The sequence below is a fragment of the Centroberyx gerrardi genome, chromosome 24 (genome assembly GCF_048128805.1).
Source record: "Centroberyx gerrardi isolate f3 chromosome 24, fCenGer3.hap1.cur.20231027, whole genome shotgun sequence".
Lineage (NCBI taxonomy): Eukaryota > Metazoa > Chordata > Actinopteri > Beryciformes > Berycidae > Centroberyx > Centroberyx gerrardi.
The window spans coordinates 18,532,743-18,557,585 of NC_136020.1; the positions used below are offsets into that span (position 1 = coordinate 18,532,743).

General features: G+C 39.4%; 3 protein-coding genes across 5 annotated transcripts; all 3 read right to left on the minus strand.

Moving 5' to 3' along the window:
- Positions 1–80: 80 nt before the first annotated feature.
- On the minus strand, positions 81–2,932 carry LOC144538092 (E3 ubiquitin-protein ligase TRIM21-like). 2 transcript variants are annotated; one of them, XM_078281953.1, is made up of 2 exons: positions 2,849–2,932; positions 81–1,740 (listed from the first exon to the last, which is right to left on the minus strand). In XM_078281953.1, exon 2 carries the CDS (start codon positions 1,722–1,724, stop codon positions 81–83), a length of 1,644 nt encoding a protein of 547 aa, XP_078138079.1. In that variant the 5' UTR covers positions 1,725–1,740; positions 2,849–2,932. The 2 variants fall into 2 exon arrangements, with proteins under 2 accessions (XP_078138079.1, XP_078138078.1); XM_078281952.1 differs by lacking the exon at positions 2,849–2,932 and adding an exon at positions 1,995–2,101 and having other exon boundaries at positions 81–1,733.
- A 7,121-nt stretch (positions 2,933–10,053) lies between these two features.
- On the minus strand, positions 10,054–14,158 carry LOC144538093 (E3 ubiquitin-protein ligase TRIM21-like). 2 transcript variants are annotated; one of them, XM_078281954.1, is made up of 2 exons: positions 14,116–14,158; positions 10,054–11,787 (listed from the first exon to the last, which is right to left on the minus strand). In XM_078281954.1, exon 2 carries the CDS (start codon positions 11,769–11,771, stop codon positions 10,131–10,133), a length of 1,641 nt encoding a protein of 546 aa, XP_078138080.1. In that variant the 5' UTR covers positions 11,772–11,787; positions 14,116–14,158; the 3' UTR covers positions 10,054–10,130. The 2 variants fall into 2 exon arrangements, with proteins under 2 accessions (XP_078138080.1, XP_078138081.1); XM_078281955.1 differs by having other exon boundaries at positions 10,054–11,780; positions 14,116–14,149.
- Positions 14,159–16,102: 1,944 nt separating this feature from the next.
- On the minus strand, positions 16,103–18,128 carry LOC139923855 (E3 ubiquitin-protein ligase TRIM21-like). Its single transcript, XM_071914734.2, has one exon. It carries the CDS (start codon positions 18,126–18,128, stop codon positions 16,491–16,493), a length of 1,638 nt encoding a protein of 545 aa, XP_071770835.2. The 3' UTR covers positions 16,103–16,490.
- Between the last annotated feature and the right edge of the window lie 6,715 nt (positions 18,129–24,843).

Below are 24,843 nucleotides of genomic sequence, written 5' to 3' on the forward strand. Positions count from 1 at the left end.
GTACATTGATTGAATTCGTTGAATATGTAACTGTATGTTAAATGACAGTGAATTATTTCTGAGAAAATCGAATGATTAGTCTAATCTGTGTGATTGACAGGAGAGATGATCAGAGGGGCGGAGTTTTTACCACCATCATTACGACAAGGACAGAAGTATGGGTAGAGTTTCTCAGTGAAGGTGCAGCCAGTAAAGGAGTAGATAAGAGCTGCAGCATCTACGTCATAAAAGGAGACCAGACCCTCCTCATAATCCACAAACACCCCCACCTTCTGAGGCTTCGTTTTCAGAGAGAGGACGACAGAAGGGCTAGCAAGAGCTTCATACTCATTTCTATTCCTCAAAGATACAATCCAGAAACCATCCTTAGGGATGCCTCTGATTTTTCCCTTCCTGTTGATCGACCCTCTGGCCACTCCTAAATCCCAGCCAGTCTTCCCTTTAACCTGAACCTCATAGTAAAATCTTCCTGAAGAGAAGCTCTGCTTTCCTAAGACACAGGAACAAGAGGAAAATCTCTCTGGGTTGTCTGGGAGATTCTTCTTTACATCACCACAATTTACTTGTTTTCCATCATCAGACAGGACGAGATAGGGATTTGCTGTATCAGGATCCAGAGTCACATCCACTGCATACTGCTGGACCCTCTTCAGCTCAACATCAGCACACAGCTTCTCCATCTCTTTCCTGAGTGTCTCCTCCAGCTGAGCCACAGCTCTCCTCACAGTCCCCTCATATGATGAGCGATGGACACTGACCTCTGTCCAGTCCTTGGTGTGTGGAGGAGTGTTCAGGGATGGGAAGCTTTGGAGGAGGTGGAGGTGGTCTTCAGTGCGTGAGAGCTGCTCCACCTCAGCGATTCTCTTCATCAGCTCAGAGATTTCCTGTTGTAACTCTGTGATGAAGCCTTCAGCCTGTTTCTCTGTTGTTTTCTGCTTCTCTTCGATCGTCTCAATGAGCTCAGCCTGGCCTCTCTCCACAGACTGCATCAGAGCAGTGAAGACCCGCACACTGTCTGCTATCTCTCTGTCTGCATCTTCCTTGCTGAGCTCTACTGAGTGTTTGATCTCCTGAATCTTCAGTTGTCTCTCCTGGATCTTCTGCTGAATTTCAGCCTCTGTCTTCCCCAGCTCAGCCTTCTTTCCTTCATATCCTTCTGTCAGAGGAATAATTTGATGTGACTTGTGGTCTAAAACAGTGCAGACCAGACACACACACATCTGGTCAGTCTTGCAGAAGAGCTCCAGCGGTCTGTCATGCTTCTTACACATCCTGCCTTCCAGGTTCTCCACAGGATCGATCAGCTTATGTGTTTTCAGGCCTGTGATTCTCTGATGAGGCTCCAGGTGAGTCTCACAGTAGGAGGCCAGACACACCAGGCAGGACTTCAGGGCCTTCAGTTTGGTCCCAGTGCAGACGTCACAGGGAACTTCTCCTGGTTTGGCACATCGTTGGTCTGGGCAGCTGCTGGCTTTCATCTGAGCTGACTTTCTGAACTGAGCAGCCATCTCAGATATGAAAGTATTGACATGCAGCTGATGTCTTCTGTAGAAAATCTTTTTACACATGGGACACTGGCACTGGACATTAATATCCCAGTGCTGTGTGATACAGTTCTTGCAGAAGTTGTGTCCACATGGTATGGTGACTGGATCAGTGAACACATCCAGACAGATGGAGCACAGAAACTGCTCTTCAGATAGGAGACTGCTGGCAGCAGACATATCTAGACACTGAGACCTGAAGGGAAAGTGTGAAATGTCAGCATTGTAATTACATAATTCTTTAATTTTCGTATAAAAAATATCAAAGTTAGATTATTGGAATATTAGAAAAAGTCATTTTGAGTTATATAGTTGAATTGCAGTTCATTGAAAACTTCATTTGACAAGTGTCAGTGTAAAATGAAAACAGGGAAACATCCTATCTGGATACAGCTCAATTATGTGTCACTGCTCTCTGTTTAAACAGTAAATATTATCTGCTGTACTCACCTGTGTACGTCTTAGCTGTTGAGAAAGGCCCGATGAACTTAGGTTTATTTTTCTTTCCAGATAACGTTAGAGACTTTTCTCGTCTGTAGCAGTGCTGTCGCTCTGAGTTACTTTCAATTTAACTTCAGGAATGTGACGTTGAAACACTCCTGTCTTTCCAGTGTTGCTCCGCCTCTTACTGCAGGTGAACTGGTAATGTTTTGTTTCCTCAGTCAGTTTTGGACATGATTATAGTAACAGACTTTTGCCACAAGATAAACTTAATTAATATATTTTCTTTTAATTACAGTATAATAGTGATTTCACCCAATTTGTCATCCAGTTTCACTCAAAATGTCACATGTGGGGCAACAGGTTGTCTAGTGGTTAGAGAGAGCATCCTTCCACCAGAGGATTCTGGTTCAAGCCTCCATGACAGCAAGCATCCGCCCTAGAGATGGGAGATACTGCTATTTTCAATTCAATGCAAGTACTTTTGGACCCAGTATTGTAGTTGGATCCGGTGTTATCAATTATGATGCCAAGTACTTTTCATTAATAATGGAAAATATGACCACATAAAATCCAAAGAGAGTTTAAATGTTCTATTTAAAACATTTGCAACTCAACAGTGTTTAAACATCACTTTTGTACTGTACTACTGTACTCCATAATATTATGGAGCAGCTGACTATAATATTAGACTATTAGCAAAAGTAATTTTCAGTTACATAATTAAATTCAACTTCACTGAAAATTTAATTTGATATGTGTCAGTGTAAAATGAAAACAGGGAAACATCATATCTGGATACAGCTCAATTATGTGTCACTGCTCTCTGTTTAAACACACTAAATATCATCTGCTGTACTCACCTGTGTATGTCTAAGACTCTGATGTATTGTTGAGAAAGGCCTGATGATCCTAGTTATATTTTCTTTCAAGAAAAAGAGAGAGACTTTTCTCGACTGCAGTAGTGTCGTCGCTCTGAGTTACTTTCAAGTTTCACTTCAGGAATGTGACATTGAAACAATCCTGTCTTTCCAGTGTTGCTCCCCCTCTTACTGCAGGTAAACTGGTAACGTGCTGTTGGATACTTCAGTTTTGGCCTGATCATAGTAACATATAAGAAAAGTTTTACGAATAAATATAGTTATAAACTGGTAAGGCTTTGTTGCCTAATCAGTTTAACTACAGTATAAAACTAATTTTCACCCAAACTGTCACCCAGTTTCACCCAAAATGTGACATGTGGGGCAGCAGGTTGTCTAGAGAGACCATCCTTCCACCAGAGGATTCTGGTTCAAGCCTCCATGACAGCAAGCATCTGCCCTGTTGAAGTGTCCTTGTTACAGTAAGTACTTTTGGTCAGGTTATCATATTCTATAGAGTTGTTGTATCCTGCCCTCTGGCGGCCATATTGGAGGTCCACAGCTCATGACAGCAATGGCTGACAACAGCTGAGTGCATTTCTAACCTTGTGACTTGGCTGTTTCATAAGTATGGAATAGACATGGTGAAGTTCTGTGCTCTAACTATTGATTACCTTTAGAGTAAATCATTTTTCAAGCTTTTATATCAGTCAAACGTGAAGTAATTTCATGCAGCAAAATAAAAGTCATTTAACCACACAAGCATTTCCATTCGCATTTATTTATTTTAATAAATTTGCTGAATGTGAGAACCACAGATTTCAGAATTCTTTCTTATTCATAAAGTGCTCTTTACTAATTGTGTCAAAATCCAATGCTCAGGATATGTCTCGTGATCTGACTATAATAACACATTTTCAATTTGAGACCAGACATGTGACAACAAAATTGTGACATTGTAACTCCTGCAAAAGAGATTTGATTAAATTAGTTTCGAATAGATGTTTGCTGCAACAAGTAATAATACCACACTGTACATAAAAGAAAAACAGGATAGAAATAAGAATAGAGCATTGACCATATTAACCAGAATCTGGAGTCTAAACTTTTTTTTTGTACTTTAACAAACATTGTTTTTTATGGTAAGACTTTCATTTTGCCAAGAAGAAGAAAGGTAAACACAGACAAAAAACATTAGTACTTACTGGGCTATTTTCATAGTGACTTTCTGAACTGAGCAGCCATCTCAGATATTAAAGTATTGACCCACAGCTTAGGTCTTGTGTCGAAAACCTCTTTACACATGGGACACTGGCACTGGACACTAATATCCCAGTGCTGTGTGATACAGTTTTTGCAGAAGTTGTGTCCACATGGTATGGCGACTGGATCAGTGAACACATCCAGACAGATGGAGCACAGAAACTGCTCTTCAGATAGGAAACTGCTGGCAGCAGACATATCTAGACACTGAGACCAAAATGTGAAATGTTAATATTGTAATACATGATTCTTGAATGATAATATCTTAAAAATTATTCAAGTTGGATTATTTGAACAATAGCAAAAATTAAGTAGTATAAGTAGAAAAAGTAGTCTAAGAAGGGACTCCACTGGCGTTTTAAACACTTTTTAACTGAAAAGGAGGGCTAAGAAGTGTCCAATAATTTAAAACGCCTTCATTAGCACGTCTAGAGACACTGTTGGATTAATGACAATGAACTTCTTACAAGTTGAACACCCCACTATCGCTGCTTTCCACTTACTTACTAAAATATACAAACAGCCAAGGGACAACCAACCTGGTCGCCCTATTTTATCTGGCAATGGTACATTCACCAAACCTGCATCTAAATATATTGACTTCTTTATTAAACCGTAAAAACCCCCCTCCTATATTGAGGACACTGATGTCTTGAACTAAACTGTTGGCCTCAGTAATCTTCATTCACACGTCCTGGTTCCCATGGACATGGAGAGCCTATATGCTAATATATCGCTCATCATGAGGCCGTGTCTGCTTTGGGACACTTCCTGTCTGATAGGGTGGAAATTGAGTTTTTTGCTGTCCTTAAATGACTGGATCATTCACGATAATGTCTTTATCTTTATGGACAAAATTTACTAACAAAAGACTGGTGTTCCAATGGGCTCATGTTTTTCTCCTAACTATGACTGTTTGTATCTGTTTTAAATCCTCTTACTAATCCTTTTTATCACTGTATTACTCTCTGTGGTCGGTACATTGATGATATTTTCTTGATATTCAGTGGTGATGAAACTCAATTATTGGACTTTCATAAATATTGAAATTCTGTAAATGTGAACATTATATTGTCAACTGAGTATTCCCAGCACAGAATTGACATTCTTGACCTTACTATCTCTAAAGATGAGAATGGTTGCTTACACGTTAACATTTTTAGGAAGAAATCATCCGCAGCACAATCCTTTGGCTGATTCTTTTCATCCTCTGCATCTCAAGAGAAATGTCCCTTTTGGCCAATTTAGATGCTATGTCATATATGTGACAGGGAACAAGACCAAGAGATTCATGAGTAGAAAGTATAAAGCTGCAGTTATTGCACAAGCACGTTACAGAGCGCGTTCCCTTATTCCTGCTGATTACTTGGTCAAACATGAACACAATAGAGTTTCATATTGTCAACCTTTTTCCCACGGCGTAGCCGAGGGTATCAGGAGCCAAATTCAGGTCAGGCAGTCAGTCATACACCTGTCGCTTCGTGAGATGACCTCTAGAGGGCGTCTTTGACTAAGAGTTGGCCTCTCGCCTATGGGCTAAATGCCACATTCAGTCCCACACAGCGAGCCCCACTCTCTGCCGATGTACCCGCCGATTTACAGACATCCACGTCTTCTGTCGTCCTGCAAACCTTAACGGTAGGTAACGTTATTGTGGTATTGAAGTGACGTTAGTGGAATAGGTCATTTAACCGATAAACGTGTCGCGCTAGCTGACCATTGCTCCCACACACTAAGCCACACTCTGCCGTTAATTTACAGAAATCCATGTCTTCTGCTGCTCTACAAGCTTTAACGACAGGTAACGTTATTACCTGTGGTATTTAAGTTACTTTAGCCGCGGCGACACTGATTCGTTGTGTCTGTCCGTCTTTGTTCTTTTCAATTTATTTTCAATAAGAGCTAGTCTGTTGTCCGGACAGGACTGATGATGCGTCCGTGTCTGTCAGATTTCCATCCGTTTTGACCATAGACTGTTCTGTCCGTTTTCCTTCGATCAGTGTGGCCGCAGCTAGTGGAACTCAACACACGCGGCTTGGGCCTGTACAGGATCTGTACTTGTTTTGTCACCACATACATTACTCAGGTTGAACACATTAAAGGTATCATCAATTTTAACTGGTGTATTATTGAAAGTGATCCCACGTTATGCAGAGTTTTTCCTGAAGCACCTTTGATTTCTTTCAGACGCTCTCCCACTCTAAGGAACAGGCTAGTTCACGGTTTTCTCCAGCTGAGAGGAAAGACTTCTGGCTGAAGAGACCTACAGGAGTTTAAATGTATGAACTGTAACCACTGCAGCAACAACTTTCACACATCTGAAAACTAAAAAAAACACACATACTGTTTTTATTCATTCTAACACGACCTTCAAAATGTACAGACTCACTTGTCAATGTGAGAATGTTTTTTTATATATATACCACAAGGGTTTTATCATGACTATAATGATGAGTGTGGTGGTTTTGTTATCAAGTTGACTATATTCATATTTATGGAGATAATATTGATTACAATGACAATTATGTTTTTGATGCTGATAAGTATGAGTAATAATAATGATGGTGCTGATATTGGTATCTATTATAGTTACAATGATAATGATGTTAATGCTGATAGTAATGATAATTATGAAGATTATGGGTCTAACTATAGTATTTTGTGCCTTTCTGGTTGTTGGTATGTGGCCATAGTATGTCTATTGTATTTCTTTTTTTAATGCAAAACATACACATTTTAAATTAATAATTAATTAATAATACATTAAGGAAAGAAAGCACACGAATACAAGAAATGAAACATGTTGTTGCATCAACATTGTCTACTGTATTCCTTTATATTTCATGTATTTCTCTGTGCCGTTATGTTTATTGTTTTCTATCATGTGCTCTGCTGTGCGTTTAGTTTTTTTGACAAACATTTTCTGTCTTTTTCTCTCTTCCATATGATCCGTCCTGTATTTTCCTATTGGTCACAATGGATGTATAGGTAAGGCCTCACCTGTGTTCAGCTGATGGCCTGATGAAGACCATGCTGGTCGAAACATGTTGGCTTTTTTAATTTTCCTGTTGGTTTAGCCATGCTGATAAAGGCTTTTGAAATTATTGGACACTCCTTAGCTCTCTCACTTTAAGAGTGCCTGAAACGCCAGTGGAGTCTCTTTTTTGACTTCTTTTTTCTACTAATAGCGAAAATCATTTAGACAAAGTTATATTGCACTTCAATGAAATCTTGTGAGTACAAACTGAAAACGGGAACATCCTATCTGGATCGGCCTACAGTTCAAGTTTGTGTTCTTGCTCTCTGTTTAAACACAGTAAATATGATCTGCTGTACTCACCTCTCGTTTTATTTTCTTTGGAGAGAAACGGAGAGACTTTTCTCGACTGCAGCAATGTTGTCGCTTTGAGTTACTTTCACTTTCAATTCCGGAACGTGACGTTGAAACTCTCCTCTGTTTCCAGTGTTGCTCCGCCTCTTACTGCAGTTAGATTAGTGATGTTTTGTTGCCAGATTCAGTTCTAAACATGATTATAGTAAGAAACGTTTGACAGGAGATAAATTAAATTAATATATTTAATTTGAATTACAGTTTAAAACTCATTGTCACCCAGTTTGATACAAAAAGTCACATTCTTTTTTGTTTCCTAATTCAGTTTTAAAGAAGACACTGATGATCTAGTATGGAAACCTTTGTCTCTGCATTTTTGCACTAATGCACTTTTTTTTGCATCACCCAACATGGTTAAATAAATACCATTAAAGGAATTTGCCTCACACTTTCTGCAGGTCTCCTATACCCTATCTTATCTAATTCAGTTTTAGATATGATTGTAGTGACATAACTTTGGCACAAGATACATTTAATTAATATCTTTCATTTTAATTGCAGTATAAAACTCAGTTTCACCCAAAATGTCACATGTGGGGCAGCAGGTTGTCTAGTGGTTAGAGAGAGCATCCTTCCACCAGAGGATTCTGGTTCAAGCCTCCATGACAACAAGCATCCACCCTAGAGATGGGAGATACTGCTATTTTCAATTCAGTACAAAACCAAATACTTTTGGATCCAGTATTGTAGTTGGATCCGGTGGTATGGATTATGATACCAAGTACTTTTCATGAATAATAGCAAATATGACCACATAACAACCAAACAGCATGGTTTAAATGTTTTATTTAAAATATTTCCAACTCAACAGTGTTTAAACATTACTTTTGTACTGTATACAAATAGTGGAGAATAGCATTGCGTGAGATAAAAGTTGCAACAATTTCAGTCAGTTGTGTGTGTGTGTGAGTGAGAGAGAGAGAGAGTCCAAAGACATGCTGTGTTTGTGTATTATTGTATATAATGTATATAATCTAGTAAAATGATGTGTAGTATGTATATGAAGTATGTAACCTACGTATATGATGGGTATAGATATATATATGATGTAGTATGTATATGACATGAGACAAGACTAGACTAGACTAGAGAGAGAGAGAGAGAGAGAGAGAGAGATCAACCGAGTGTGTGTGCGCCTGTGAGCACACAATTCAAAAACATGAGAGAAAAAAGCATATTATTATATTTCACCCCTCAATAAATGTAATGAAAAATACTCAATAATTCATGCTCAACTTCCCAGTTGTCATCACAGTATCAGTCTGCTGTATTGTTGTCACTCTTCCTGTGCAGCTGTTCATACAGCAACACACACCTGGCCAGACAGAAAGAGACAGGAGCTCTATCTTCATTAAATCTTAATCATTACAGAGTGTGTAAGAGTGTGTGTGTCCATGAATGCGTGTGTTGTTGCTTCTTTCATTTGTTGTACATTCAGAGTGTGATCCTCCTCTCCCAGTGTGTGTGATTCAGGTTTCACACAAGTTGTGTGAATTGTTGAGCACATCCAGACAGAAAGAACAGAGGAACTGCTCTCTGAACAGCAGACTGCTGACAGAGGACATTTCTGTGAGGATCAGGTTATCATATTCTATAGAGGGCTTTCAGCTGATGGATGCTGCCCTCTGGCGGCCATATTGGAGGTCCACAGCTAATGGCAACAATGACTGAGAACAGCTGATTGTATTTCTAATCTTATGACTTGACCGTCTCATCAGTGTGGAATAGATATGGTTCATTTCTGTTCTCTATCTGTTCATTACCTTTAGAGTTAAAACATGTTTCAAGCTTTGATATCAGTCAAACTTTAAATAATTTAAGCATGCAGGAAAATCACAGACATGTAACCAGACAAGCGTTTTCTGTTGGCTTTCATTTATTTCAGTAAATTCTTTAATGTTAGAAACATACTGTAGCTTGCAGAATTCTTTCTTTTTCAAAATGAAAAAAAAGAAGAAAAAAACCCTCTTAAGCAATTGTGTAGAATTACAAGGTTCGGTATACAGTATGTAAAACGCTCTGACAGTAATCACCTTTTAATACATCACCTGGACACTTTATAATCAATTCGAAAAATTTGTAAAGTTTTCACACTCCTGCAATACTGATTATATTATATTACATTACATTACATTAGATATGATTAGTTACAATTAGTTAGGATTAGTTGAAGTTTTAGTGATCCCTGTGTTTGCTGCAATACATAAAAGAAGAACAGGACATTCATAAAAATACACTATTAACCATATTCACCAGAATCTGGAGTTTAACGTTTCTTTAACTGTAACTAAAATTGGTTTTTTTTTCATGATAACAACGAAATCATTTTGCCAGGCAGAAGAAAGGTAGAGACATGAAATATTAGTAGTTAAAGGGCTTTTTTCACAGACAGAGAATTTGTCTAATTCTTCTCTAAGTGAAGAGCTCCACTGAAATAATACATTCATCTTTAAATGTACTTAAGATACGTCTGTGAATTGCTTATTCAATTTCAATTCTTCAATATCAAAATGACTAACAGTTACGAAAATAAAGTTTAGAAAATCAGAAAATATATACACTACCCTTGAATATGGAAATTTGTTATGTTAAATAACAATGAATCCTCTCTGAGAAAATCAAATGTTTAGACTAATCTGTGTGATTGACGGGAGAGATGATCAGAGGGGCGGAGTTTTTACCACCATGATTATTATCAGGACCGAAGTATGGGTAGAGTTTCTCAGTGAAGGTGCAGCCAGTAAAGGAGTAGATAAGAGCTGCAGCATCTACGTCATAAAAGGAGACCAGACCCTCCTCATAATCCACAAACACCCCCACCTTCTGAGGCTTCGGTTTCAGAGAGAGGAGGACACGTGGGTCAGCAAGAGCTTTGTACTCATTTTTATTTCTCAACCATACAATCCACATGCCATTCTTGGGGCTCCCTATGAGTTGTCCCTTCCTGTTGATCGACCCTCTGACCACTCCCAAATCCCAGTCAGTCTTCCCTTTAACCTGAACCTCATAGTAAAATCTTCCTGAAGAGAAGCTCTGCTTTCCTAAGACACAGGGACAAGGATAAAATCTCTCTGGGTTGTCTGGGAGATTCTTCTGTACATCACCACAATTTACTTGTTTCCCATCATCAGACAGGATGAGATAGGGATTTGCTGTATCAGGATCCAGAGTCACATCCACTGCATACTGCTGGACCCTCTTCAGCTCAGCCTCAAGCAGCTTCTCCATCTCTTTCCTGAGAGTCTCCTCCAGCTGAGCCACAGCTCTCCTCACAGTCCCCTCATATGATGAGCGATGGACACTGACCTCTGTCCAGTCCTTGGTGTGTGGAGGAGGGTTCAGGGATGGGAAGCTTTGGAGGAGGTGGAGGTGGTCTTCAGTGCGTGAGAGCTGCTCCACCTCAGCGGTTCTCTTCATCAGCTCAGAGATTTCCTGTTCCAACTCTTTGATGAAGCCTTCAGCCTGTTTCTCTGTTGTTTTCTGCTTCTCTTCGATCGTCTCAATGAGCTCAGCCTGGCCTCTCTCCACAGACTGCATCAGAGCAGTGAAGACCCGCACACTGTCTGCTATCTCTCTGTCTGCATCTTCCTTGCTGAGCTCTACTGAGTGTCTGATCTCCTGAATCTTCAGTTGTCTCTCCTGGATCATCTGCTGAATTTCAGCCTCTGTCTTCCCCAGCTCAGCCTTCTTTCCTTCATATCCTTCTGTCAGAGGAACAATATTATGTAACTTGTGGTCTAAAACAGTGCAGACCAGACACACACACATCTGGTCAGTCTTGCAGAAGAGCTGGAGCAGTCCATCGTGCTCTTTACACATCCTGCCTTCCAGGTTCTCCACAGGATTGATCAGCTTGTGTTTTTTCAGGCCTGTCATTCTCTGATGAGGCTCCAGGTGAGTCTCACAGTAGGAGGCCAGACACACCAGGCAGGACTTCAGGGCCTTCAGTTTGGTCCCAGTGCAGACGTCACAGGGAACTTCTCCTGGTTTGGCACATCGTTGGTCTGGGCAGCTGCTGGCTTTCATCTGAGCTGACTTTCTGAACTGAGCAGCCATCTCAGATATGAAAGTATTGACATGCAGCTCAGGTCTTGTGTTGAAAAGCTTTTTACACATGGGACACTGGCACTGGACATTAATATCCCAGTGCTGTGTGATACAGTTTTTGCAGAAGTTGTGTCCACATGGTATGGCGACTGGATCAGTGAACACATCCAGACAGATGGAGCACAGAAACTGCTCTTCAGATAGGAGACTGCTGGCAGCAGACATATCTAGACACTGAGACCTGAAGGGAAAGTGTGAAATAACAACATTGTATTACATAATTCTTGAATGACAATTCCTTAAAAAAGGAAATTGAAGTTGGATTAAAAAAAGGCCAAAAAAGGTACTCCGCTGGTGTTTTATGCACTTTTAAAGTGTCAAGAGGGCTAAGGAGTGTCCAATAATTTAAAAAGCCTTCATTGGCATGTCTAGAGACACCGGATGGATTAATGACAATGAACTTAGCTTCTTACAAGTTGAACACCTCATTATCGCTGCTTTCTACTGACTTTCTAAAATATACAAACAGCCTAGGGACAACCCACCTGGTCGCCCTATTTTATCTGGCAATGTTTCATTCACCAAACCTGCATCTAAATATATTGACTTCTTTATTAAACCATATGTGTAAAAACTCCCCTCCTATATTGAGGACACAACTGATGTGTTGAACAAAATCCCTGGCCCCAATAATCACCTTTCACACATGGACGTGGAGAGCTAATATCGCTCATCATGAGGGCGTGTCTGCTTTGGGACACTTCCTGTCTGATAGGGTGGATATCGAGTTTTTGCTGTCTTTAACTGACTGGATCATTCACAATAATGTCTTTGTCTTTATGGACAAAATTTACAAACAAAAGACTGGTGTTCCAATGGGCTCATGTTTTTCTCCTAACGATGTCTGTTTGTATCTGTTTTAAATCCTCTTACTAATCCTTTTTATCACTGTATTACTCTCTGTGGTCGGTACATTGATGATATTTTCTTGATATTCAGTGGTGATGAAACTCAATTATTGGACTTTAATACATATTTAAATTCTATAAAAGAGAACATTAGATTGTCAACTGAGTATTCCCAGACTTTCTTGACTTTGCTATTTCTGAAGATGAGAATGGTTGCTTACACACAAACTTTCTTCGGAAGAAATTATCACACAGCAAAATCCTTCAGCTGATTCTTTTCATCCTCCTCATCTCAAGAGAAATTTCCCTTTTGGCCAGTTTCAGAGGCTCCATCATATATGTGACAGGGAAGAAGACCAAGAGATTTATGAGTAGAAATATAAACCTGCACTTATTGTGTGAGCGTGTTACAGAGCGAATTCCCTAATTCCTGCTGACCTCTTGGTCAAACATGAACGCAATACGGTTTCACAATACCACATACAGTACTCCGGTTGAACACATTAAACATATCATCAATGCTAACTGGTGTTTTATTGAAAGTGATTTACATGTTTCTGGTCAATTTTCCCACAAGGATTTTATCATGACTATATGATGTGTGTGGTGGTTTTGTTATCAAGTTGACTATGTTCATATTTATGGAGATAATGGAGATAATATTGCTTACAATGACAATTATGTTTTTGATGGCAATAAGTATTAGTAATAATGATGTGGTGCTGATATTGGTATCTATTATTCATAGTATTCTGTTACATCACCACACGGCCATCTTGGTAGGAAAACAAGGTGATTGTAATAAATGAACAGGTGATTATAATCAAATGACAGCCACAGCCAATGAGCTGTGTACATGGTAAAGCACCATATTGGTCGGAAATGCATGTGACATCATGGGAATACTATGAATAGTTACAATGATAATGGTGTTCATGCTGATAGTAATGATAATTACGAAGATACTATGGTACTTTGTGCCTTTCTGGTTGTTGTGGTCACAGTATGTCTATTGTTTTTTTGTTTTTTTTTAATTGCAAACAGACATATACACATTAGAAATTAATTCACAAGAAAAGACAGTAGAAGAATACAAGGAATGAATCATGCTGTTGCATTAACATTGCCTACTGTATTCCTTTATATTTCATGTGCTTGTCTATATTTCTCTGTGCCATTATGTTTATTGTTTTCTATCATGTGCTTTGCTGTACTTTTAGTTTGTTGACAAACATTTTCTGTCTTTTTCTCTCTTCCATATGATCCGCCCTGTATTTTCCTATTGGTCACAATGGCTGTGTAGGTAAGGCCTCACCTGTGTTCAGCTGATGGCCTGATGAAGACCATGCTGGTCGAAACATGTTGGCTTTTTAATTTTCCTGTTGGTTTAGCCATGCTGATAAAGGCTTTTGAAATTATTGGACACTCCTTAGCTCTCCTCTTTTTCACTTTAACAGTGCCTAAAACGCCAGTGGAGTCTCTTTTTGGAATTCTTCTTTCTACTAATAGCGAAAATCATTTTGACAAAGTTATATTGCACTTCACTGAATTCTTGTGAGTACAAACTGAAAACGGGAACATCCTATCTGGATCGGCCTACAGTTCAAGTTTGTGTTCCTGCTCTCTGTTTAAACACAGTAAATATGATCTGCTGTACTCACCTCTAGTTTTATTTTCTTTGGAGAGAAACGGAGAGACTTTTCTCGACTGCAGCAATGTTGTCGCTTTGAGTTACTTTCACTTTCAATTCCGGAACGTGACGTTGAAACTCTCCTCTGTTTCCAGTGTTGCTCCGCCTCTTACTGCAGTTAGATTAGTGATGTTTTGTTGCCAGATTCAGTTCTAAACATGATTATAGTAAGAAACGTTTGACAGGAGATCAATTAAATTAATATATTTAATTTGAATTATAGTTTAAAACTTATTGTCACCCAGTTTGATACAAAAAGTCACATTCTTTTTTGTTTCCTAATTCAGTTTTAAAGAAGACACTGATGATCTAGTATGGAAACCTTTGTCTCTGCATTTTTGCACTAATGCACTTTTTTTGCATCACCCAACATGGTTAAATAAATACCATTAAAGGAATTTGCCTCAGACTTTCTGCAGGTCTCCTATACCCTATCTTATCTAATTCAGTTTTAGATATAATTGTAGTGACACACCTTTGGCACAAGATACATTTAATTCATATCTTTCATTTCAATTGCAGTATAAAACTCAGTTTCACCCAAAATGTCACATGTGGGGCAGCAGGTTGTCTAGTGGTTAGAGAGAGCATCCTTCCACCAGAGGATTCTGGTTCAAGCCTCCATGACAGCAAGCATCCACCCTAGAGATGGGAGATACTGCTATTTTCAATTCAATACAAAACCAAGTACTTTTGGATCCAGTATTGTAGTTGGATCCGGTGGTATGGATTATGATACCAAGTACTTTTCATGAATAATAGCAAATATGACCACATAAGAACCAAACAGCATGGTTTAAATGTTTTATTTAAAATATTTTCAACTCAACAGTGTTTAAACATTACTTTTGTACTGTATACAAATAGTGGAGAATAGCATTGTGTGAGATAAAAGTTGCAACAATTTCAATCAGTTGTGTGTGTGTGTGTGTGTGTGTGTGTGTGTGTGTGTGTGAGTGAGAGAGAGAGAGAGAGAGAGTCCAAAGACATGCTGTGTTTGTGTATTATTGTATATAATGTATATAATCTAGTAAAATGATGTTTAGTATGTATATGAAGTATATAACCTACGTATATGATGGGGGTAGATATATATATGATGTAGTATGTATATGACATGAGACAAGACTAGACTAGACTAGAGAGAGAGATAGAGAGAGAGAGATCAACCGAGTGTGTGTGCGCCTGTGAGCACACAATTCAAAAACGTGAGAAAAAAGCATATTATTATATTTCACCCCTCAATAAATGTAATGAAAAATACTCAATACTTCATCCTCAACTTCCCAGTTGTCATCACAGTATCAGTCTGCTGTATTGTTGTCACTCTTCCTGTGCAGCTGTTCATACAGCAACACACACCTGGCCAGACAGAAAGAGACAGGAACTCTATCTTCATTAAATCTTAATCATTACAATGTGTGTCAGAGTGTGTGTGTCCATGAATGTGTGTGTTGTTGCTTCTCTGATTTGTTGTACATTCAGAGTGTGATCCTCCTCTCCCAGTGTGTGTGATTCAGGTTTTACACAAGTTGTGTGAATTGTTGAGCACATCCAGACAGAAAGAACAGAGGAACTGCTCTCTGAACAGCAGACTGCTGACAGAGGACATTTCTGTGAGGATCAGGTTATCATATTCTATAGAGGGCTTTCAGCTGATGGATGCTGCCCTCTGGCGGCCATATTGGAGGTCCACAGCTCATGGCAACAATGACTGAGAACAGCTGATTGTATTTCTAATCTTATGACTTGGCCATCTTATCAGTGTGGAATAGACATGGTTCATTTGTGTTCTCTAGCTGTTGATTACCTTTAGAAAAGAAACTATATTCTATCTTTGATATCAGTAAAATGTTAAATAATTTAAGCACGCAGGAAAATAACAGTCATATAAACATACAAACTTTTCCCATTTAATTTATTTATTCAAATAAATTGTTTTTAATTTCATACTCATAAATTGTTGCTCAGTATATGTACAATGCTCTGATAATAATAAGAACAATTTTTTGACTTGTCACCGAGACAATGATTTTGGTAACTGCTTTTTTTCCTAATGTGACATTACTTTGTGAAGTTTTGACACTCTTGCAGACAGGTATTGCAGAATTATTAGATTACATGAGATGAAACTTTAATGATTCTACATGAAGAAATTGGTGTGCTGCAGCAGTAAATAGTATTGGTAGTAATACATCGAAGAAAAAATAGATAATAGAGAATAAATCATTAACCATATTAACCAGAATCTGGAAAAAAATGTAAAGTATATACATTATCATTGAATATGTACATTTGTTTTCTTAACTGACAGTGAATCCTCTCTGAGAAAATCTAATGATTAGTCTAATCTGTGTGATTGACAGGAGAGATGATCAGAGGGGCGGAGTTTTTACCACCATGATTATTACCAGGACTGAAGAATGGGTAGAGTTTCTCAGTGAAGGTGCAGCCAGTAAAGGAGTAGATAAGAGCTGCAGCATCTACGTCATAAAAGGAGACCAGACCCTCCTCATAATCCACAAACACCCCCACCTTCTGAGGCTTCGTTTTCAGAGAGAAGAGGACAGGAGGGCCAGCAGGAGCTTTGTACTCATTTCCATTCCTCAACCAAATGGTCCAGTAGCCATTCTTGGGGCTCAGTGTGATTTTTCCCTTCCTGTTGATCGACCCTCTGGCCACTCCTAAATCCCACTCAGTCTTCCCTTCAACCTGAACCTCGTAGTAAAATCTTACAGAAGAGAAGCTCTGCTTTCCTAAGACAAAAATACGAGAAGAAAATCTCTCTGGGTTGTCTGGGAGATTCTTCTTTACATCACCATCTTTTACTTGTTTCCCATCATCAGACAGGATGAGATAGGGATGTGCTGTATCAGGATCCAGAGTCACATCCACTGCATGCTGCTGGACCCTCTTCAGCTCAGCCTCATGCAGCTTCTCCATCTCTTTCCTGAGTGTCTCCTCCAGCTGAGCCACAGCTCTCCTCACAGTCCCCTCATATGATGAGTGGACACTGACCTCTGTCCAGTCCTTGGTGTGTGGAGGAGTGTTCAGGGATGGGAAGCTTTGGAGGAGGTGGAGGTGGTCTTCAGTGCGTGAGAGCTGCTCCACCTCAGCGGTTCTCTTCATCAGCTCAGAGATTTCCTGTTCCAGCTCTTTGATGAAGCCTTCAGCCTGTTTCTCTGTTGTTTTCTGCTTCTCTTCGATCGTCTCAATGAGCTCAGCCTGGCCTCTCTCCACAGACTGCATCAGAGCAGTGAAGACCCGCACACTGTCTGCTATCTCTCTGTCTGCATCTTCCTTGCTGAGCTCTACTGAGTGTTTGATCTCCTGAATCTTCAGTTGTCTCTCCTGGATCATCTGCTGAATTTCAGCCTCTGTCTTCCCCAGCTCAGCCTTCTTTCCTTCATATTCTTCTGTCAGAGGGACAACGTGATGTAACTTGTGGTCTGACTCAGTGCAGAGCAGACACACACACATCTGGTCAGTCTTGCAGAACAGCTGGAGCGGTCCATCATGCTCTTTACACATCCTGCCTTCCAGGTTCTCCACAGGATCGATCAGCTTATGTCTTTTCATGCTTTTGATTATCTGATGAGGCTCCAGGTGAGTCTCACAGTAGGAGGCCAGACACACCAGGCAGGACTTCAGGGCCTTCAGTTTGGTCCCAGTGCAGACGTCACAGGGAACTTCTCCTGGTTTGGCACATTGTTGGTCTGGGCAGCTGCTGGCTTTCATCTGAACTGACTTTCTGAACTGAGCAGCCATCTCAGATATTAAAGTATTGACCCACAGCTTAGGTCTTGTGTCGAAAACCTCTTTACACATGGGACACTGGCACTGGACACTAATATCCCAGTGCTGTGTGATACAGTTTTTGCAGAAGTTGTGTCCACATGGTATGGCGACTGGATCAGTGAACACATCCAGACAGATGGAGCACAGAAACTGCTCTTCAGATAGGAGACTGCTGGCAGCAGTCATCTGAAGCAGAGCAGAAGTGAAAAGGAGGGCTAAGAAGTGTCCAATAATTTAAAAAGCCTTCATTAGCATGTCTAGAGACACTGTTGGATTAATGACAATGAACTTCTTACAAGTTGAACACCCCACTATCGCTGCTTTCTACTTATTTAATAAAATATACAAAACAGCCTAGGGACAACCCACCTGGTCGCCCTATTTTATCTGGCAATGGTACACTCACCAAACCTGCATCTAAATATATTGACTTCTTTATTAAACCATATGTGTAAAAACTCCCCTCCTATATTGAGGACACAACTGATGTGTTAAACAAAATCCCTGGCCCCAATAATCACCTTTCACACATGGTGTGGAGAGCTAATATCGCTCATCATGAGGGCGTGTCTGCTTTGGGACACTTCCTGTCTGATAGGGTGGATATCGAGTTTTTGCTGTCTTTAACTGACTGGATCATTCACAATAATGTCTTTGTCTTTATGAACAAAATTTACTAACAAAAGACTGGTGTTCCAATGGGCTCATGTTTTTCTCCTAACGATGTCTGTTTGTATCTGTTTTAAATCCTCTTACTAATACTTTTTATCACTGTATTACTCTGTGGTCGGTACATTGATAATATTTTCTTGATATTCAGTGGTGATGAAACTCAATTATTGGACTTTAATACATATTTAAATTCTATAAAAGAGAACATTAGATTGTCAACTGAGTATTCCCAGACTTTCTTGACTTTGCTATCTCTGAAGATGAGAATGGTTGCTTACACACAAACTTTCTTCGGAAGAAATTATCACGCAGCAAAATCCTTCAGCTGATTCTTTTCATCCTCCTCATCTCAAGAGAAATTTCCCTTTTGGCCAGTTTCAGAGGCTCCATCATATATGTGACAGGGAAGAAGACCAAGAGATTTATGAGTAGAAATATAAACCTGCACTTATTGTGTGAGCGTGTTACAGAGCGAATTCCCTAATTCCTGCTGACCTCTTGGTCAAACATGAACGCAATACGGTTTCACAATACCACATACAGTACTCCGGTTGAACACATTAAACATATCATCAATGCTAACTGGTGTTTTATTGAAAGTGATTTACATGTTTCTGGTCAATTTTCCCACAAGGATTTTATCATGACTATATGATGTGTGTGGTGGTTTTGTTATCAAGTTGACTATGTTCATATTTATGGAGATAATGGAGATAATATTGATTACAATGACAATTATGTTTTTGATGGCAATAAGTATTAGTAATAATGATGTGGTGCTGATATTGGTATCTATTATTCATAGTATTCTGTTACATCACCACACGGCCATCTTGGTAGGAAAACAAGGTGATTGTAATAAATGAACAGGTGATTATAATCAAATGACAGCCACAGCCAATGAGCTGTGTACATGGTAAAGCACCATATTGGTCGGAAATGCATGTGACATCATGGGAATACTATGAATAGTTACAATGATAATGGTGTTAATGCTGATAGTAATGATAATTACGAAGATACTATGGTACTTTGTGCCTTTCTGGTTGTTGTGGTCACAGTATGTCTATTGTTTTTGGGGGGGGTTTTTAATTGCAAACAGACATATACACATTAGAAATTAATTCACAAGAAAAGACAGTAGAAGAATACAAGGAATGAATCATGCTGTTGCATTAACATTGCCTACTGTATTCCTTTATATTTCATGTGCTTGTCTATATGTCTCTGTGCCATTATGTTTATTGTTTTCTATCATGTGCTTTGCTGTACTTTTGGCCTTTTGACAAACATTTTCTGTCTTTTTCTCTCTTCCATATGATCCACCCTGTATTTTCCTATTGGTCACAATGGCTGTATAGGTAAGGCTTCACCTGTGTTCAGCTGATGGCCTGATGAAGACCATGCTGGTCGAAACATGTTGGCTTTTTTAATTTTCCTGTTGGTTTAGCCATGCTGATAAAGGCTTTTGAAATTATTGGACACTCCTTAGCTCTCCTCTTTTTCACTTCAAGAGTGCCTGAAAGCCAGCGAAGTCTCTTTTTGGACTTCTTTTTTCTACTAATAGTGAAAATCATTTAGACAAAGTTATATTGCACTTCAGTGAAATCTTGTCAGTACAAACTGAAAACGGGAACATCCTATCTGGATCGGCCTACAGTTCAAGTTTGTGTTCTTGCTCTCTGTTTAAACACAGTAAATATGATCTGCTGTACTCACCTCTCGTTTTATTTTCTTTGGAGAGAAACAGAGAGACTTTTCTCGACTGCAGCAATGTTGTCGCTTTGAGTTACTTTCACTTTCAATTCCGGAACGTGACGTTGAAACTCTCCTCTGTTTCCAGTGTTGCTCCGCCTCTTACTGCAGTTAGATTAGTGATGTTTTGTTGCCAGATTCAGTTCTAAACATGATTATAGTAAGAAACGTTTGACAAGAGATACATTTAATTAATATATTTAATTTGAATTATAGTTTAAAACTCATTGTCACCCCAATTCTCACACAGTTTGACACAAAATGCCACATTCTCTTTTGTTGCCTAATTCAGTTTTAAAGAAGACACTATTGATGATGTAGTATGGAAACCTTTGTCTTTGCACTAATGCACTTTTTTTGCATCACCCAGCATGGGTAAATAAATGCCATCAAAGGAATTTGCCTCAGACTTTCTGCAGGTCTCCTATACCCTATCTTATCTAATTCAGTTTTACATATGATTGTTGTGACATAACTTTGGCACAAGATACATTTAATTCATATCTGTCATTTTAATTACAGTATAAAACTCAAAATGTCACATGTGGGGCAGCAGGTTGTCTAGTGGTTAGAGAGAGCATCCTTCCACCAGAGGATTCTGGTTCAAGCCTCCATGACAGCAAGCATCCACCCTAGGGATGCAAGATACTGCTATTTTCAATTCAATATGAAACCAAGTACTTTTGGATCCAGTATTGTAGTTGGATCCAGTGGTATGGATTATGATACTAAGTACTTTTCATGAATAATGGCAATTATGACACATATCATCCAAAGACATACACGCATCGTTTAAATGTTTTATTTAAAACACTTCACATACAACAGTGTTTAAACATCACTTTTGTACTGTAAAAATAGAGCATAATAGCTTTGTTTGAGATAGCAGTTCCATCAATTTCAATGAGTTGTGTATGTGTGTGTGTGTGTGTGTGTGTGTGTGTGTGTGTGTGCCTGTTAGCACACAATTCAAAAACATGTTATGTGTTTTAAAAAAAAAAAGCATATTGTTATTATATGTCACCCCTCAATAAATGTAATGAAATATACTCCTACTACCTAGTAATACTGGTATCACAAGTATTGATACTCTGGTATTGATCCGTTCACCCCTAATCTGCCCTGCTGAAGTGTCCTTGAGCAAGACGCTGCATCCCTACCAGATCCAGAGGTGCTGTTCTAGTCTGCTGTATTGTTGTCACTCTTCCTGTGCAGCTGTTCATACAGCAACACACACTTGGCCAGACAGAAAGAGACAGGAACTCTATCTTCATTACATTTTAATCATTACAGTGTGTGTAAGAGTGTGTGTGTCCATGAATGCGTGTGTTGTTGCTTCTTTGATTTGTTGTACATTCAGAGTGTGATCCTCCTCTCCCAGTGTGTGTGATTCAGGTTTTACACAAGTTGTGTGAATTGTTGAGCACATCCAGACAGAAAGAACAGAGGAACTGCTCTCTGAACAGCAGACTGCTGACAGAGGACATTTCTGTGAGGATCAGGTTATCATATTCTATAGAGGGCTTTCAGCTGATGGATGCTGCCCTCTGGCGGCCATATTGGAGGTCCACAGCTCATGGCAACAATGACTGAAAACAGCTGATTGCATTTCTAATCTAATGAGTTGTCTGTTTCATCAGTGTGGAATAGATATGGTGAAGTTCTGTGCTCTAACTGATTTTTCAAGCTTTTATATCAGTCAAACATTAAATAATTTAATGCAGCAAAATAAAAGAATAAATTTCAATAAATTTGCTGAATATGAGAACCACAGATTTCAGAATTCTTTCTTATCCATAAAGTGCTCTTTACTAATTGTGTCAAAATCCAATGCTCAGGATATGTATCGTGATCTGACTATAATAACACATTTTCAATTTGAGACCTAGACATGTTACAACGAAATTGTGACATTGTAACTCCTGCAAAAGAGATTTGATTAAATTAGATTAGATTAGATTAGATTAGATTAAGTGTTAATGTTCCATGTTTTTGCTGCAACAAGTAATCATACCACACTGTACATTGCATTGCACTGCAACATTGACCATATTAACCAGAATCTGGAGCCTAATCTTTATTTTTTGTACTTTAACAAACATTGTTTTTTATGTTGAAACTTTCATTTTGCTGAGAAGAAGAAAGGTAAAAACAGAAAATAAACATTAGTACTTCCTGGGCTATTTCAGGGAGTCTAATTCTCCTCTCAGTGAAGAACTCCATTAAACAAGTGAAAACTAACATTAAGACAAAATTTAAGCTCACCACATTGGTTTCAGTAGCCACTTGTGCAATATGGCCAAGTCAAACTGTTTATCGCAACCCACAGAAGAAGGTTGCTGGGAGTTTTTCCCTGCCACACGCTGGTGATTGCGTTTTTTTTCATCTAGGTCACCTTTGTCACTGTGTTAGTGTGCATTTGTGTGTGTGTGTGTGTGTGTGTGTGTGTATGTACGTGTGTACGCAATATTAGATGGCTATGCTGTCACTCTGCCTGCAAATACCTGGCCAGCAAGGAACATACTCTAGCTTTGTTAAATCTTAATCATCTGAGTGTGTGTAAGTGTGTTGATCCCCGTGAATTAATGTGTTTTTCTTCTTAATCATGAACTGACAGTGTGATAACTCACTCAGTAGAATTCCAAATATCTGAGAAAATAAGAGAGCGAAATGGAAATGGAGATGAAGGAGTGGAAGAGGGGATGTCAGAGGGACGGTTTTTGTTTTCTCGGCTCACTGAAGCATCTGCTCCATGTTCCTCCCAGACGTGGCTAATTAGCAACAGGGGAGGCAGTGTGTACATAGCCAGGATTGATCTGTTTCTGCCCATCTACTGTACTCTTATTGTGTCGTGTCTTTTACTGCATTTATAGATCCTGACTGAGAGCCGCCGTTCCTCTGTCCCTATTCCCCTCTACAGCAGATTCTTCTTAATTATAATGCTTAATTTATTAGATATTTAACATATACCAAACACACACACATACACATGTTTGCAGGCCCAGTAGCTTGCTGGCTCATTGATTAGTGATGATGGTGTTGGGATATCATGTCATCATTTGACTCGGATCCAGCCAGAGGACTCATCTAATAAGACTCTCTGGACCAATCAGATCCAGCCAGAAGACTCATCTCATACCGCTCGGCCAGGATATAAACACTGTGTGTGTCTTGTCCCTGAGTGGGACGGACTGGAGGGTCTTTAAAGCTTTCAGCAGCATCTCTGGTATATCAGAGTGGCGGGAGCTTCCTGGTTCCTGTCCATCATCACAGAATAAGTTCTAAACTAGAAGAAACACACAGAAACCCATCGACTGGCTTCAAGTCAACAGGTCACGTCTTGCTTCACTACAACGGGCATTCTTGATATTCCCTCTATGCCCTCCGTGGTCCATAGAGGCTTCTGGAAGAGCTAATGAAGGCCTGTTCTCAGAGCTGGGTCACAGTATTAATAACTAGAGCCAGAAATAGCCTGCATACCATTAGTATGCTAATACAGTCTGCAGGGGGCCTCGCCCGCTCCCTCACCTACAACATTTAATTGTGTAACACATCTCTTGTATACGAGTTTAATGTGAAATGATGGCGATCACTCACAATGAGGCTATTTGGACTGGGACCTGTGTGTGTGTGAGGAGTATGTTCAGATAATCGGAGAAGAAGCTCCCAAACTTCTTCATGTCAAGGACTCATAAATAGATCCTCATTAGAATTTATAAGATTTTATCCCAGGGAACCCCATCTGAGAAGATTAGTTAGATGTTGTTAGTTATGATTTAATATTGAATTACAACTGTTTACACTGTAGGTGGGGAGGGGGCAGTGAGACCCATGATGAAAATAGTTTTCCATATAAAGAAGACTGGAAGAAGTCGGATGAAGTCAGAGAAAATGTTGGTACCCGAGTTATGACGCAATGATAACCTTTAACCTTCTCAACATGGTGGAAAAACATTTTGAATATTTCAGTTGTAAGAAAACACTTATGAATATATGCACACTTATTACATGTTTGCACTTAACCAGACTAACCATCATAATTAACATTTGTTTGAATGAAGTTCATTCAGTTAGCTTGTTAAGCTGCAGGACGTCCATGTCCATGCAGGACATTATTTATGCCTCCTCCTGCACGCTTTCCACCTCCAGTTCACTCCCCTCTCTTTCCCTCTCCACCTCCCTCTCCCTCTCTCTCTCTTCCTCTCTGACATGCAGCATAACCCAAACCCTGCTTCCACCTCTGTTCCAGTCGGTTTCACTCCTCTGTCTTTCTCCATCTTTTTCTGTCTTTTTTACTTTCTTTGCCTTTCTCTAATGTCTTCATCCCTTGTCTTTCTCTCTCTCTCACATATTGACGTCTGAACTCTATTTGCATGACGTTTCTGCTGGCGTAGCAGCAGACAGGCATTAATGGGGACATCAGCGGGATGTGAGAGGCGTTTTGTTTTTAAACCCCTGAAGAGAAACGAGCTGA